Genomic DNA, 15820 nt, shown 5'->3' with positions numbered 1-15820 from the left:
GGTGTGAATGCAGCCTAAGGCTCCTATTATACTTGTGCGACTTGGGATCTGTCTTGTTAGACCCCAAGTCGCAGGACATGTGATACTCAATTTATTTCTTTGAGAAGACGCTGCAACTTTTGAAAAGGTTGCTGCACTACTGGTCTGACTTTGATGCAAATTTTGATTTAAAGTCTGCTCAAAGTTCTGCTAATGTTAAAGGAGACTTAGTGTAACAGGAGTTTGTTATTATGGAAAAATCTATATTAGTAAAGTTTATTGTATCCAATCAACAAGAATAACTGCAATGCAACAGGCACAGTTTAACGACTTGCCACAATAAACCTAGCTTTCTTAAAGTATAACTCTACTTTTGTGAAGGTTGAGGAAAAAAACATTTCTTTATCGTTCGACAGATGCAGCTCCATCTTTAGACCAATGGGTTTTGCTCCTCCTACCAGGAATAGGCACTAGGCAGGAAAATAGTTTAACCACGCCTATGGCACTGTCCCTACACACTCTTATCAGCAATCAGTTTGTTTCTACCTAGTTTTAGGAATAGGACTTAGCTCCCTGCTTGGATTTCGGTCTTAGCTGTTAACCACTTAAGCCCCGGAAGATTTTACCCCCATTCCGACCAGGGGGTATTTTGCGATTCGGCACTGTGTGACTTTAACGGACAATTGCGCGGTCGTCCGACGCTGTACCTACGAATTTGGCGTCCTTTTTTTTTTCCCCACAAACAGAGCTTTCTTTTGGTGGTATTTGATCACCTGTGCGATTTTTTTTTTTTTTTTTTTTATCACACGCTATAAACAAAAAAAGAGCGTCAGTTTTGCAAAAATAACAATATTTTTTATATGAAATTCCCCCCAAAAAAATGTAAAAATCAAAATTTTTTTAACATTTTCGGCCAATTTGTTTTATGCTACCTATGTTTGGTAAAAAAAATCGCACAAAGCGTATTTTGATTGGTTTGCGCAAAAGTTATCGCGTTTACTAACAAAGGGAAAGATTTTTGTTGTTTTTTTTTTTTTTTAACGCGTAATGGCGGCGATCTGCGATTTTTTTTTTTTGCAGTACTGCGACATTGCGGCGGACAGATCTGACCCTTGACTGACATTTTTGGGGTTACCAGTGACATTTCTACAGTAATCAGTGCTATATATATGCACTGTTACTGTAAAAATACACTAGTAGTGAAGGGGTTAACTTTATTTGGGAGGGAGGGGCTGTGTGTGTCCCTAGGGGCGTGCTTTCTACTGTGATTGGCTGTGGCTTCAGCTGTAAGGACACTGATCAACGGATCTACATAGTAGATCCATGTGATCAGTGTCTTTGCAGCGAGGAGAATGAAAGGCAGCTTGTTTACACAAGCTGCCTGACATTCTCCCTCTCCCCCGCCGATCGCCGAGTGGCCGGCGGACATCGGGTCCGCTGGTCACACGCGCGGGGGGGGTCCGTGACCACGCCTCCGGGGGCGCGCGCTCGCTCCCTAGACCCTCACAAGCAAGCAACGTAGCCCTACATTAGTTTGCCTGTGAGGGGCTGACCGCCGACGTAGATAGTCGTGCGGCGGTCGGCAAGTGGTTAATTGGGGATTTTGTGTTAGTTTGTATTTTTATTTTTTTTTTTTCATAAGTTCGTTCCTGAAAGACCAAGATCCAGAGGAACTACAAGCAACAGCCGGCTGTGGTTTCGCACTGGATAACCTAGATCCTTAAGGTCTCCCAGCCTGGCCAGCGAGCATGAGCAGGTTATAGTCCAGAACTAGGCCTCGCCACGACAGTGCCCCAATGTAGGGGATGAGCCTACGAGTAGACCGTCTCGCTGGGACACGACGACCTGAAACGCAGCTTCCCCCTGGCTGACAGCAACCCTATCCAAGGTGGAAGGTGAGCTGTTTTGTAGTGGCGCCCTTCTGGTATCGCGATTATGGTGAGTAGATCGTTTCCCCCCCAATACCGCTGGCAGTCTCGGTGGTGGACATGTGCCCCCTTCCTGCATTAGTCAGACCCATGGAATCCCTCGGTTCCCCTGGCCTTTCCAAGGACTAGACCTGTATACCCCTCCGCATTCCACTACCCCTAGCGGTTTTTACCTTGTGGGGGCAGTAATATTGTGGCAGTTGGGGGTGGCTTGTCCTGATGGCATCCCTGCTTAGGGACCTTCTGATGCCTACTGTTCTAGGATCCCTTTTAGGGGTCCTGGAGACCGCATGGCACGCCGTGGGGGCCGCCATCTTGCTGTGGATCATGCTGTTTCTACTTAGCCATTTTCTATCGTTCATCAATATAAATGCATTGAACGGCCATTTTCCTCTGAGGTCCACAGGCTGGACAGGTGTGCGGCATGGCTTTTGATAGAGGCAGAGTTTGTTCTTTTTCTGTGCAGTTCATTGTCATTTTCGTTTTGCATAGAATGGGCTGGCAGTCTCCTGAGCGGTCTGGTAATGTTTTTCTGGGGTTTCCTGTCATTATTTCCTTATCCAGTCTGCTATTAGCTGATATAGGTCAGGTATTGAGAGCCTGCTGTAATAGCAGTGGGATCGCGTGTTTTTTTTTTTTTTTTGCTCTTAACCACGCCTATGGCTCTTAATTTTAATCAGTGTAACATGGAGTCCCAGGATAAAATTTCACCTGCAGACCCCCTGGGAGGGACTGTAGAACCCTCTGGGTCATAGTCCCAGCCTGATCTCAGTGTTTTTGCAAAGCCTTATGTCTAAGGTAGATTTTTGTTATTTCAAGTGTTGCCAGCCGCAAATGCCCTCTGCCTTCGCTTCCATCCGCAGGGTCCTCTGACTTCGAGGCAGACATGGCCGCCACAGACGTAGCCCACCCTGAGGGGTCTGTGTCTTAGCATTCTGACAGTGAAGAGGACTTGTCAGCCTCTGCGCGAAAACGCACTTTGGTGGAAGCCCTTATAGTTTCGGTGTGGAAACTTAAAAATGGCTGATGACTCCACAGCATTGGGTACGCAGGTGTCTTTTGTCTCCTGCAAATCCCATAAATCGGGCAAGGTTTTCCCTTGTCCAGAATTGTTTCATAATATTATGGATGAACAATGGCGGCGCATTGAGCACATGCTGGTGGCGCCTAAGCGTTTTGCACGCTGTTACCCCTTTGCGGATGTAGTGTCCACTAGGTGGACTGTACCGCCAAAGGGGGGATCACGCGGTATCCAGGTTAAATAAAGCGACTGGTACCGGTGGAAGAGTCTCCAACTTTTGCGGACCCCCGTGGATAGACGGGTGGAGTCTTTGTCCCGCCATCTACACGTGATAGCGGGTTCCATTTTAAAGACTACCTGTGTGAACTTTCTGGTGGCGCAGACGGCTACTGAATGGGTGAAGTTACTTAAAAGTAACTTGGAAGCTGAACGGCACCCCCTGCGGTGCTGGAACTAATGGACCAGTTGGCTCAAGCTTTGGTGTTCATGTGTGATACGTCCCTGGATTCAGCTCCGTTAGTGGCCAGGGCATCGGCAGTGGGGATTGCTATTAGGTGCATGGTGTGGCTTAAAAGCTGGTCTGCTGACCAGGCCTCCAAGGCCTTGCCTGATCTTCCCTTCACGGGAGAGAGGTTGTTTGGATCCTCTTACAGGGGGTAAGCATACTCTTCTTCCCCAATCCTCTAATGGTAAGGCACCATGTCCTAGGCGGGGCCTTCCTTTACTGCTCATAAACCTCTTTTTCGTACCTCCAGGTTGCAAGAAAAAAGTAAATTGTTCAGATCTTCTGGGGGTTCCAAGAAGCCAAGGTCGGTCAAACCGAAGACCGGCCAGTCCGGATCTGCAGACAAGTCCTCGTCTCCATGGGAAGGTGCCCTCACCCGCTTCTGGGGTGGGGGGGATGTCGGTTTCTTTCCAGAATCTTGGACTTCTTAATTCAGGACAAATGGGTTCACAAACTGATCAGATCAGGGTACAAGATTCAATTCCGATCTCACCCGCTGGCCTTGGGTCTGATGGTATCAACCTTTGAGGCGATTCAGTTTGCTCAGTTCCATACCAGACCTTTGCAAAGGGAGATTCTTGTAAAATGAAACAAAGATCCAAAGTCCTTGGACTCTTTGATTCAGTTGGCGGGGTGCTGGGGAAGCTTTGTGCCCAGGGTACTTGGACAGTGGAAGAGTAAAAACAGTGGAAGAGTAAAAACTACCAACTACCACACTAATCCTGAGAAGTCAGCTGCAGTTATTAGACCTGAGGGTGAGGTTCTGGTTCCTATTTACCACAGAAATGTACATTCATGGAAAGAACTGGTTGACCTGCATTCCCCGGGCTCAGTGCTAATAACTGCAGCTGACTTCTCAGGATTAGCGGTCAGAGAACGGTGAGAAAGAGGCACCTATGTACCTGCCGAGTGTGTCTATGACCTTCCTTCTTCTGGGAACACTTGGGATTGTCACAGCTGATACAGATCCCTCGATGGACGCTGCCTATGCTCCTTATGGTTTGAGCATGATAGAAGGTTGAACTTCATCCAGTGTTGATCCTTGGCTACTCCTTACCGTATTGGCTTCTCCATCTTGGATCCATCTCTGATTGAGCTGAATGGTGCATTTATTACCATTATCTGGTAAACGTATTGGCATGCCATATTAACGTAACGCAACGCGGAGGATCATATATAACACTGTTGTGGTTGATGATTTACATTTCGCTCACACAGTTTTCACTTATCTCTTTCGGTACTTTTTATTACCCTGATTAATTTAGGTTATTGTGTTTTTTTACCTATTTTGATCTGTTAACTTTATTACATCAGGGTGCATTGTTTATACACCTGGCCTTTACAGCCGAGTTGTGTATGTGTATAATTTTCACTTTATTGCACCAGTGTGCACATTTTATACACTTGTTTGGTCACTTTATTGTATTTCCAGTGTGCACTATTTATAGCATTCTACTAGCGCTGAGTGCTTCTTGGGCTTTTCGCCATCAGGCGTCAGTGCTGCAAGTTTGCATGGTGGCAACTTGGTCGTCTGTGCACACGTTTACAAAATTCTACAAAGTAGAGCTGTTGGCATCTTCGGATGCTTCTTTTGGCCGCAAGGTTTTGCAGGCTACTGTTTAAAGAGAATCTTCTTTTGTTTCTATTTGAGGGAGTATGTTTGTTTTTTTTTTTTTTGTTTTTTTTTCTCCCCAAGGTGAGCTCCAATTGTTCCTGGTTCAGCTCCATGTTACCTGGTTGGCTAGGTTTAGCCTTTGGGGACTTGCATCCTCTTGCGTTGTCTGCCCACCCCTCATGTTTATACTGCTTTGGAACATCCCATTGGTCTAAAGATGATGGATCTGCATCTATCCATGAGCGATGGAGAAAACTGGATCTTTGTAAGAACTTACCATAAAATCCTTTTCTCTGAAGTACATCGACAGACGCAGCACCCGCCCCTCTACTTCTGAGTGAATGGGATTTTCTTGTCTTCTAAACACTGCTTGCAACTAAACTGATTGCTGATAGCAGAGTGTGTGGGGTTATACCTGCAGGGACAGTCCCATAGGTGTAGTTTAAACTTTTTTAGTGCCTATTCCAGGTAGGAGCAGCATAACCCATTGATCTAAAGATAAGGCTGCATATGTTGATGAACTTCAGAGAAAAGGATTTTACGGTGAGTTCTTACAAAAATCCAGGTTTTCCCCCTACAACTATTTACCAAATTAAAATGGTTTTACAAGCCATTTAAAGTTAACGCCGGAGAAGCATTCAGAACGAGGCCAGTTCTGGCAGCAGGTGGGAAGTGATCTGTACTGCTCGAAATACAGCACTGTATGTGGCTAGTGCTACTACAGTATCTTCTAGCGCACGTAGTATCCACTTAGTTATATAATAGACATGGTTTGTTTTAGGCCAACTTGCCCAAACAAAACTGGAGTCCTGCTTTTACACCAGATACAGTTGAATGGCTTTTTAAACACCGTCCAAATGCATATGCAAGAAATTTGAATTTCAACAAGGTGCTTTTCTTGTGTATTTAAAGAAAGAAAAAAAAAAGTACAGCATGTTGCATTTTTTTTCACCCATAAATGTAACTGATGCAACGCAAATGCATCTAAATGCAAAAAAAAAAAGCTTAAAAGTCTAAATGCACCACAATGCCAAAAAAGCCTAAAAACGCACCACAAACATAAGCGCATGTGGAACTGCACACTGAACGTGTGAGGATTGTGGTGTAAACAAGCCCTTGAAGATAACATTTTTATAGTTTATTTTTAAATAGAGATTTTACATTTTAATATAGGTTGTACCCGTGACACTGAAGTGACAGAGCACAACAACAGAAGGCTTTCTGTTGCCCCTCTAAATCAAGCAGACCAGAAGCAAAAAGGGTGGGGGGAATTTATTCATTGCCCAAACTTGTTCAGCTGTTTGCAAATTTAAGCTTGAATGGTCCAGCTTTGTAAACAGGCTTTTTCTTTCAACTGAGCAGCTAAGAATAAACTGGTCTATTATGAAGAAGGCTAGGGATTTACCTGCCAGCTAATGTAATACATGTATGTCACTTTTTTAATACTTGTAAAGGCTGAAAACTTTGTAATCAGGACTGTAATTAAGCCTAGGGTCACACTGTAGCGGGTCCTGTGTGCCGTGTTTGCACAGCAGCCTATTCGGCATGGAACCGCATGATTATAATCCTTTTGGCCTTGAAGGCCACACCTAAAAGGCAGAATAACATGGCACCTTTATATAATCAAAAATGCAAGTAGGAACTTACTCAAATGTAGCATCTAGCCCTACAATATGGTGCCCAGAGTATGTAGGTCATGAAGAGCAAACCGAATGTGGAGAAGTAACCAAATTACCAAATTGGCTGTGGTCCCTGCCCACTTCAGGCACCACAACACCATTTCTGTCTTTCTGCTCAATGGCAAAAATCCTAATTTCTCTAGCGCTCATTGACAGACGTAGTCCTCGGTGATACACCACCTTCGGGTTATGTTGCCTCCACAGGAGCAGGACTAGACAGGAAATTAAAAAGCTCTGGCCACACCCTAGGGGCAGTCCCAGAGGGTATATCCTCTCTCTCTCTGCCTCAGCAAATCAGTTATTTTCTGTCTAGTTAGGAGTAAGGACCTAGATACCTTGCTGGGATCTTAGGTCCTGGCAAGATTTTTTTCTTAAAGGATTTTTTAGACCGCTTTTTTTCTCCAGTGTTCCTGTGAGATCTTCAAGCAAGAAAGCTGAACTGGGGATCCGGTGGTCACCCCAGTTCAGCCTACGAGCGCGTGCAGGCCATAGCTCCGCGCTGGGTCGGCCGCGACAAAGTCCCATTAAAGGACTGACCCCGCGAGTTAAACGTCTCGCTGAAACGCCAAAGACCATGAGTCACGGCGTCCATATCGGTCGACAGCCCTCCCGCCCCGGTGGAGAGGGGTACTGTCAGGAGTTGGTGCCCACCTGGTTTCCGGTATGGTGAGTAGTATGTTCCCCCTTTTCCCCTGACGGGTCTTGTGGTGAACGCGGGCCCCTCTCTGTATGGTAAGATAGAGTCCCTCTCTATCCTATAAATGACACAGATCCTCCTACTTTGAGTGTGATTTTATGTGCAAAAAGCCAGGAGGCTTGGTTTGGGAGCTAACAATCTAATTGTATACATGTTAAAAAGATTATAATCTGTGGCATTCTGGGAATCTTACGGTGATAAGAATAAGCTACCTACCAGTCAGAAGCCACGGACATGTAGACTGCCTTCCTAATCAGATCTCCAGCTATTAGCAGGCCTCCCGAATGGCCATGCGGTCCGCCAGGGCCGGTACCGCCAACCACGCCAAATCCCCATGCAGAGAGAGTGTTGTGTGCCCTGCAGCACACCGCTATTCAGTACAGGCCGCCGCCATTTTTTTTTGCTGGATCGCACGAGCCGCCATTTTGGCGTAGCCTCGTGTCTCCAGCATGGGGGCGGCCATGTTTGAGGTGATCCAAACACCTCGTGGAGCTAGGGGAGGCGCCGGAAGGCGTGCAGAGGGGCGGAGCCGCCTCCTTTCTTCCTGGGCAGCCAGCCAAAAGACTTCCTGTTTGTCAAGACAGCGCTGTAACCTGTTGCAGTTAAACTCTGAGCATCAAGTGGTGAGCCTGGGGGTCTATCTCTCTCTCTCTCTCGATCGATAGGGATCCCTAGCAGGTAACACTAAGGGGCTTTTTGTGGCGCTGGGGGTCTGGGGAAAAAAAAAAAAAAAAAAGTTTTTTTATTTTTGAATTATATTATCCAGGAAGTGACTGGAATTATCATGGACCCTGCCACACATATTCCCCCACCTGTTTCCCTCGAGGGGGGCCACGGGACCCGCCGGTGCACAGAGTGTAGAGTCATTTACAGCAATTTTGGAGTCTATGGTGGCTCGGGTGGAGGCGGCCTGTCAGGGACGGGGGTCAAGGAAGCGACCCCCGCCTACCCCTATACTATCTGACACCTCTGACTCTGCTGATTCAGAGATGGTCACTGCAGTTGCAGGTTCCTCTGCAAAGGCTGTTATCCCAGGTAAAGCCCCCTCAGACAGTGAGGAGGACGCTTCTTCTCCTGCTATAATTCAGGAAGAAGCATTGGTGGACGCACTAGTTGTGGCAGTGCAGGAAACCTTAAAACTTGAGGCTTTACCGGCAGAGGCAACTGAAACAGAGATTCCTTTTGGTACTAATAAGCCCATCAAAACGGTGAAGGTTTTTCCTGTACCCAAATGTTTCGGTAATCAGATTAAAGGAGAATGGGAGCATTCTAAACGTACCTTTACTATTTCCAAGCGTATTGCTAGACGCTATCCGTTTGAGGAATCCATCATTAAGAAATGGACGGTACCACCAGTGGTGGATCCACCTATTTCCAGGCTGAATAAAGCCACGGTTATCCCAGTGGAGGACACTTCGTCCTTTAAGGATCCGGTGGATCGAAAGATGGAAGCAAAGTCCCGCACCATCTTCTCTCTGATAGGGTCAGCATTTAGACCAGTAATTGTTATTGGTCTAGTTTCCCAGACACTTACGGAATGGGCGAAAATGGTACGCCAAGACCTTAGGGGAAAAGATATTCCCCAGGAGACATCTGATTTGATGGAACAGATTATACAAGGGCTACAGTTTATCTGTGACGCAGCCTTGGACACTTCTCCCTTATTAGGGCATGCATCTATGTCAGCGGTCATCCTCAGACGTGTGCTGTGGTTAAAATGCTGGTCAGCTGACCTAGGTTCCAAAAAGACCTTGACAAATCTCCCTTTTCAGGGGAATCGTCTATTTGGGGCCAACCTAGATGAAATCATCAAGGATGCCACTGGGGGCAAGAGCACTTTTTTGCCACAGGCTGCTAAAGCTAAGGGACCTCGCAACAAGCGAGGACCTTTCTTTACCGCCCATAAAGGGCGCCCGGCTGGTACTAGCGGGAAAGGCAAGACTCCTCCAGTAGGGTTCAAGAAGGGCTGGTCGGACAAGCAGAGGACCAACCCAGCCAAACCCGAAGCAAAGGAGTACACAGCCTGAAGGTGCGCCCCCACCCGGTTTCAGGGTGGGGGGACGTTTTCACCGGTATTCAGGACATTAGATCGAGCTTCAACCACTACTACCGGTGCGATTCTTCCCTTCCAACATTTAAGTACTACAGGAAGCGGTAGTTACCGTTCCCTGAATAGATTTTTTCCTTTACCTTTTCCTAAGATTAGTCCCTATACCTCACAGGAATCGGATCTGGTTGACCAGATAGGCCAAGTAGCCTCTAGTCGGGTGACTTCGGTCCCTGAGGTTCAACCAGAAAAGATCACCCTTCCTGATAACAATCGGGTATCTGATAAATGTGTGGGAACAGAAAACGACCAGACTTTCTCGGATGGTCGGGGCCAGATACCTCTAGGGACGCCTGGTTCAGATTCTATCAGCGCCAGTGGTCCTAGAAATTCTAGGCTGGCCTCCTCAAGCCGGCCTGGCCGACTTGGACATGCTAGTCGCAGACGTTCCGTGGGAACTTCGTCTCAGGGAGTGTCTGTGGTCTCAAGGACCAATTTACCATCATGCTTTACAGTCGCTGGGTTTAATGGCCTGGCCATTGAGACCCAAGTACTGAAGGACAGAGGTTTGTCTACTTCAGTCATTCCTACCCTTATTAAAGCAAGGAAAGCGACTTCCAGCAAGGTCTATTATCACACATGGAAGACTTATATTGCGTGGTGCGAATCTTTAGGATTTCCTCCACGTACCTATTCGGTGACTCGAATATTGGCCTTTTTGCAACAAGGGGTTGAGCAGAAGCTAGCCTTGAGCACCATCAAGGGTCAAGTTTCAGCATTAGCAATCTTCTTTCAGAAACCTTTAGCTACCAAGTCCTTGGTGCGGAATTTCATCCAGGGGGTGCGGCACCTGGCTCCTCCAGTCCGCGCACCCTTACCGCCCTGGGATCTTAATTTGGTTTTGTCGGTTCTACAGAAACCTCCCTTTGAAAACATCAGGGAGATTCCCTTGCTTACTTTATCCCAGAAGGTGGCCTTCTTGGTGGCTATTACTTCTGCTCGCAGGGTGTCAGAACTGGCTGCATTATCATGCCAGTCCCCATACCTAGTGATTCATAGGGATAAGGTAGTACTTCATCCTAAGCCATCTTTTCTTCCTAAGGTGGTTTCAGATTTTCATCTGAATGAAGATATTGTACTACCTTCCTTGTGTCCTCAGCCCAAGCATCATCGGGAACATGCGTTGCATTCCGATGTGGTTCGGGCAATCAGGGTATACCTGAAAGCTACGGAATCATTCCGTAAGAGGGATTCACTTTTTGTGATCACGGATGGCCCCAGAAAGGGTTTGCCTGCATCTGCCGCGACCATTGCCAAATGGATTAGACAAACGGTGGTACAGGCTTATTCTATTAAGGGTCAGAGTCCTCCGTTCCCTGTTAGGGCGCACTCCACTCGAGCGCTCAGTACTTCCTGGGCCTTTCGCCATCAGGCGTCAGTGGTCCAGGTATGTAAGGCGGCCACCTGGTCGTCGGTACATACCTTTACAAAATTCTATAAAATTGATGTGACGGCATCGGCGGATGCCTCATTTGGCCGCAAGTTTTTGCAGGCCGCAATTTGAGGAGACCGGTGGTCTACCTCGAGGGTTTTTTTCTGTTTGAAAAAAAAAAAAAAAAAAATTTTTCTCTTTTTTGTTGAGTCTCATCATTAAGGATGAGCATTGTAAACTTCTAGTTGGCACCGGTTGGGCCTTCTAGATTGGGATTTGATTTCCATTTTCCCACCCCTCATTTGTGATACTGCTCTGGGACGTCCCGAAGGTGGTGTATCACCGAGGACTACGTCTGTCAATGAGCGCTAGAGAAAAATTGATTTTTGTAAAATCTTACCGTAAAATCCTTTTCTCTTAGCTCATTGACAGACGTAGTCCCCGCCCCTCTGTTTTTGAGTTGGGTTGGGTTAAAATCTCTAAAGACTGCTTTTTCACATAACTGATTTGCTGAGGCAGAGAGAGAGAGGATATACCCTCTGGGACTGCCCCTAGGGTGTGGCCAGAGCTTTTTAATTTCCTGTCTAGTCCTGCTCCTGTGGAGGCAACATAACCCGAAGGTGGTGTATCACCGAGGACTACGTCTGTCAATGAGCTAAGAGAAAAGGATTTTACGGTAAGATTTTACAAAAATCCATTTTTATGTGGAACGAAGGTATAGTGTCTGTAATAAGTTAAAGATACAGTTGTCCTTTAAGTCCGAAGGGACCACAGTGTTGCATCTCATACTGCAATCATTCAGAATTTTCATTTAGTTTGAAACAAGTTCTTTTACTGAGCACCTTTTTGTGTATTGGGTTTAGTACCCTGTTTTATGCATTTTAGTCCCGTTCGTTGATGCGCTGTTCGGGAAAACCGGACACTTTGCATGTGTTGCGCTTAACATATAATTCCCAGAGGTTACTGTAAACACATATTCAATTGATCAAGGAGCGACTTGACCTTTTTTTAGTGTTTTTTTTTTTTTTTTTTTTTTCTTTTAGCCTAGGTTCACATTTGGGCATGCACATTTGCGTGCGCACATATTTTTTTGCGTGGGCTGCTGTACCTGCAAGAAATACAGCAAAAGAAGTCCCCAACCCATTTTTTTTTATTTTTTTTTAAGTGCGTTGCATGGTACCACACGTCTGCTTAAAAGCCGCGTGTTATGAGCAGGTTGGAACTGCGTGATTAGGCGCACATTCCTGCCTTGCACATATGTGAACCTAACCCCTTCCCACCTACCTCAGCCCTTCAACTGGGTCTCAAAGTGACACTAAACGATGTCCTTTTATTCTTCAAAAAAATATCCATATACTTCCACTACTTAACGGTCTTGTAATTACTATATATATATATATATATATATATATATATATATATATATATATATATATATATATATATATATATATATATATATATATATATATATATATATATATATATATAATATAAAATAATAAATTGGACTTCCTAGTCACATGTCCACTGTAATATTGGCTATCAGGAGGCAGTTCTGATCAGAACTGGAGACCAGTCGCTGTGTTATGAATACTCTTATCACTGAAACCCCTGTCATCAAGGACCAACGTGTGGACTTTAGGGCTCACCCTCCTTGCCCCTACACACTTGGTCTGCAATAGGTTAAAGAGGTTGTAAACTCATACACCTTTTTTTTTTTTTTTTTTTTTTCGACCTGAAAGAGAAACACCTAATGAGCTAGTATGCATCGCATACTAGCTCATTATGCAATACTTACCTTAGAACAAGCCCCCGCCGTGCAGTCCGCTTACCTCTGACGGCAACATGTCCAGTCGCCCGTCTTCCGGGATCGCGGCATCCGGCCATCTGATTGGCCGGAACCGCGGTGACGTCACTCCCACACGCGGGAGCCGATGGTCACGGCATGGGACTCTGACGGAACGGCACCAGCGGCCGTTCCTTCAGAGCGCATGCGCCAGTGACGTCACTGGCTGCATGAAAGGTAAATATCTCCTAAACGGTACATGTTTAGGAGATATTTACAGTACCTATAGGTAAGCCTTATCATAGGCTTACCTATAGGTAAAAGTGTCAGAGGAGGGTTTACTTCCTCTTTAAGAACTTTGTTTTTTGTTTTGGTCTTTGATTTTAACATTTTTAACAGGGCAATGGATAAGACAATGTTTTTGGTTAGGAAAATAAGACCCTTTAGCGCCATGATTTTTGTTTTCTTATGTGCATATTTTGAAATTACTCATTGATAAAAGGTGAGCAGGACCCTGGACCAGATACCATTTTGCTTTCCATCACTACTCCATGGCTTTTCCCTATGAGTAAGGGAGAGGAGCAAATTCAATCAAACCCAACCAAAATGGATCATGGTGGTAAGACATTGCTTAGCCAGCTCAGAGAAGATAATGTCCTCCTTGCAGGCTGCTTACAGTCCTCTGCTTGAGTTCACAGTAGAAGCAAAAACCTCTTGTGTATTATATTTGTAGAATTTATGTGTTTTGTAAAGGTAAGTGGTGTTCCCCCCCAATTGTAATAAAACCCACCTTAAAAACAAATCAGTCAGGAAAGCATTTATTTGCAAGCAAGTTTTGGCAGCTAGTTGGAAGACACAGATACAAGGTTTCTCTACATCTTTCAGGTTCTGATCTAAGTAACCCTACATTCATGCCTTAATTTTCTGGCTCTACTAAATCGCTATTGAGTGACTACACGCAAGAGGCTTGTTTGCTGTGTGTTAGTTGAGCAACAAAATTCACACTTTTTTTTTTTTTTTTTAACTTTTTCCACCTTTTTTGCCTTAGGAAAACTGCCCATAGTAAATGACAGTGATGAACTAGTGGCCATCATTGCAAGGACAGACTTGAAGAAGAACCGTGACTACCCACTTGCCTCCAAGGACTGCCGGAAACAGCTGCTGTGTGGTGCAGCTATTGGAACCAGAGAAGATGACAAGTATCGGCTCGATCTTCTCACACAAGCTGGCGTGGATGTTGTAGTACTGGTATACATCAGAAATGTTCTTGTAGTTTTGTATAGAATTAGCCAGTGGGCTCCATTAGGTAGGTAGCTAATTAGTGTGTGTTTTTACTGATAGGACTCTTCCCAGGGCAATTCTGTTTATCAGATAAACATGATCCACTACATCAAACAGAAGTATCCTGATCTGCAAGTTGTAGGAGGAAATGGTGAGTTTGCTTATATCTCGGATTAGGCTTTGTTTTAAAGCTGCGTGGTTGATTGCGATTCAATGATTTTGCCTGATTTCACGGTTTTACTTATACGGTTTCCATTTTTCATTCTCATTAGCCTGTCTGTTTACAGATAATGAGCACACTTTCTGTACCTAAATAGACGTTTTGTGAAGGAAACTGTGATTTTAAGGCCTCTTGTCAGCTTTAATCTGTCCATGTGCACAAGATTTTGTCAGTTTTTGATGCCCAGGGATCCACATGTGGCACACACAGCCCACCATAGAATTGTATGACTGTACAGGCTGGTACGTGGATATACACCAATGCTTTTCTGCATTGCTGTAAAATGAGCATGTGTGAATTATGTATTTCCCTGAATGCAGGATCTCTGCGTTTTGGCAAATACGTTATACACCCATGCACATGTTTACATCAATGCACAAAAATGCAAGCGTGTACAGACATTTACCTCTATGGCTGGCTGTACATGCCATCCGCTGCTCTCTGGGCACGGAAATATGCTGGGATTCTAAGTCCATGCATTTTTTCGGTGTTAAAACCATCCTTGTACATGTGGCCTTTTATATCTATAAAATACATATATAATTTTAACTAACTTTTTTTTTTTTTTTTTATATATTCGTGTACAATAGTTGTAACGGCAGCACAGGCCAAGAATCTAATTGATGCTGGTGTGGATGCTCTTCGGGTAGGAATGGGATGTGGATCCATATGCATCACGCAGGAAGGTGAGAAAATTGTTAAACCTCATGTTTACTTGACAGATAAATTTCATTCTGTTTTGCCAGACTTGTGAATCAGGCATTCACCCAACCACACATTTTGGTTGATAACACAGCCTGCTATTTGGACATCAAGGGGCTGCATTGCTCCTCTCTCCTTCTGCCAGCACTTTAACATTGTATTTTTTTAATGTATATGCAACAGTGTAAATCTGGTTTATGTACTTTTAAATTTCCATTTTTTTTTTTTTTTTTTTTCTTAATCTAGTAGTGATTTTTTTTTTTTCCAGTACATTGTCAAAAACTTAGAATTTCTTTTGTCTTATTGTATTTATGGTACAATATTGCATGTGTCTAAATCTGACTTTGCTTGTTTACAGTAATGGCTTGTGGCAGGCCTCAGGGAACTGCAGTATATAAAGTTGCAGAGTATGCCCGCAGGTTCGGTGTCCCAGTTATAGCAGATGGAGGGATTCAAACAGTAGGACACGTGGTGAAAGCTTTGGCTCTGGGAGCCTCTACAGGTATGTTAGGGAGAAAACATTTTTACTTGTTCAACCAATGTTTGTAGTTCTCTCTAACTGTTCATCATCGATAACAAAAACTGCATGCCATTATTAACTTTTGGGGGCGGGGAACCTAACATTTACATATACATTTTCCAAGTTGAGTGCTGATTACTTTGACATGTGACCAAACACGTGCACACACACCACTTTATTTTTTTAAACCTGGAATTTCCAGTTATTACAAAGATCTTTTTTACTTTGTTTTTTTTGTTCAGTAATGATGGGTTCCTTGCTGGCTGCTACCACGGAAGCACCTGGTGAATATTTCTTCTCTGATGGTGTGAGGCTAAAGAAATACAGAGGGATGGGTTCGCTGGATGCCATGGAGAAAAATACCAGTAGCCAGAAGAGATATTTCAGGTATTTTCAGCTGCCTAA

The 15820-nt window shown here is 44.8% G+C and overlaps 1 protein-coding gene across 3 annotated transcripts in view; it reads left to right on the top strand.

The window, feature by feature from the left end:
- Positions 1-15820, top strand: part of IMPDH1 (inosine monophosphate dehydrogenase 1) — a 260089-nt gene that overhangs the window by 215244 nt on the left and 29025 nt on the right. For all 3 annotated transcript variants that reach the window (XM_082254949.1, XM_082254948.1, XM_082254950.1), the window contains exons 8-12: positions 13741-13940; positions 14034-14124; positions 14784-14879; positions 15254-15397; positions 15658-15802. In XM_082254949.1, coding sequence (XP_082111075.1) covers positions 13741-13940; positions 14034-14124; positions 14784-14879; positions 15254-15397; positions 15658-15802 — 676 coding nt within the window. The remainder of the gene's footprint in view (positions 1-13740; positions 13941-14033; positions 14125-14783; positions 14880-15253; positions 15398-15657; positions 15803-15820) is intronic.

Source organism: Pelophylax lessonae, assembly GCF_965119305.1.
Source record: "Pelophylax lessonae genome assembly, chromosome: 4".
NCBI classification, from domain to species: Eukaryota; Metazoa; Chordata; class Amphibia; order Anura; family Ranidae; genus Pelophylax; species Pelophylax lessonae.
The sequence above is the reverse complement of the archived record's forward strand: the minus strand, read 5'-3'. Positions and strand labels throughout refer to the sequence as shown.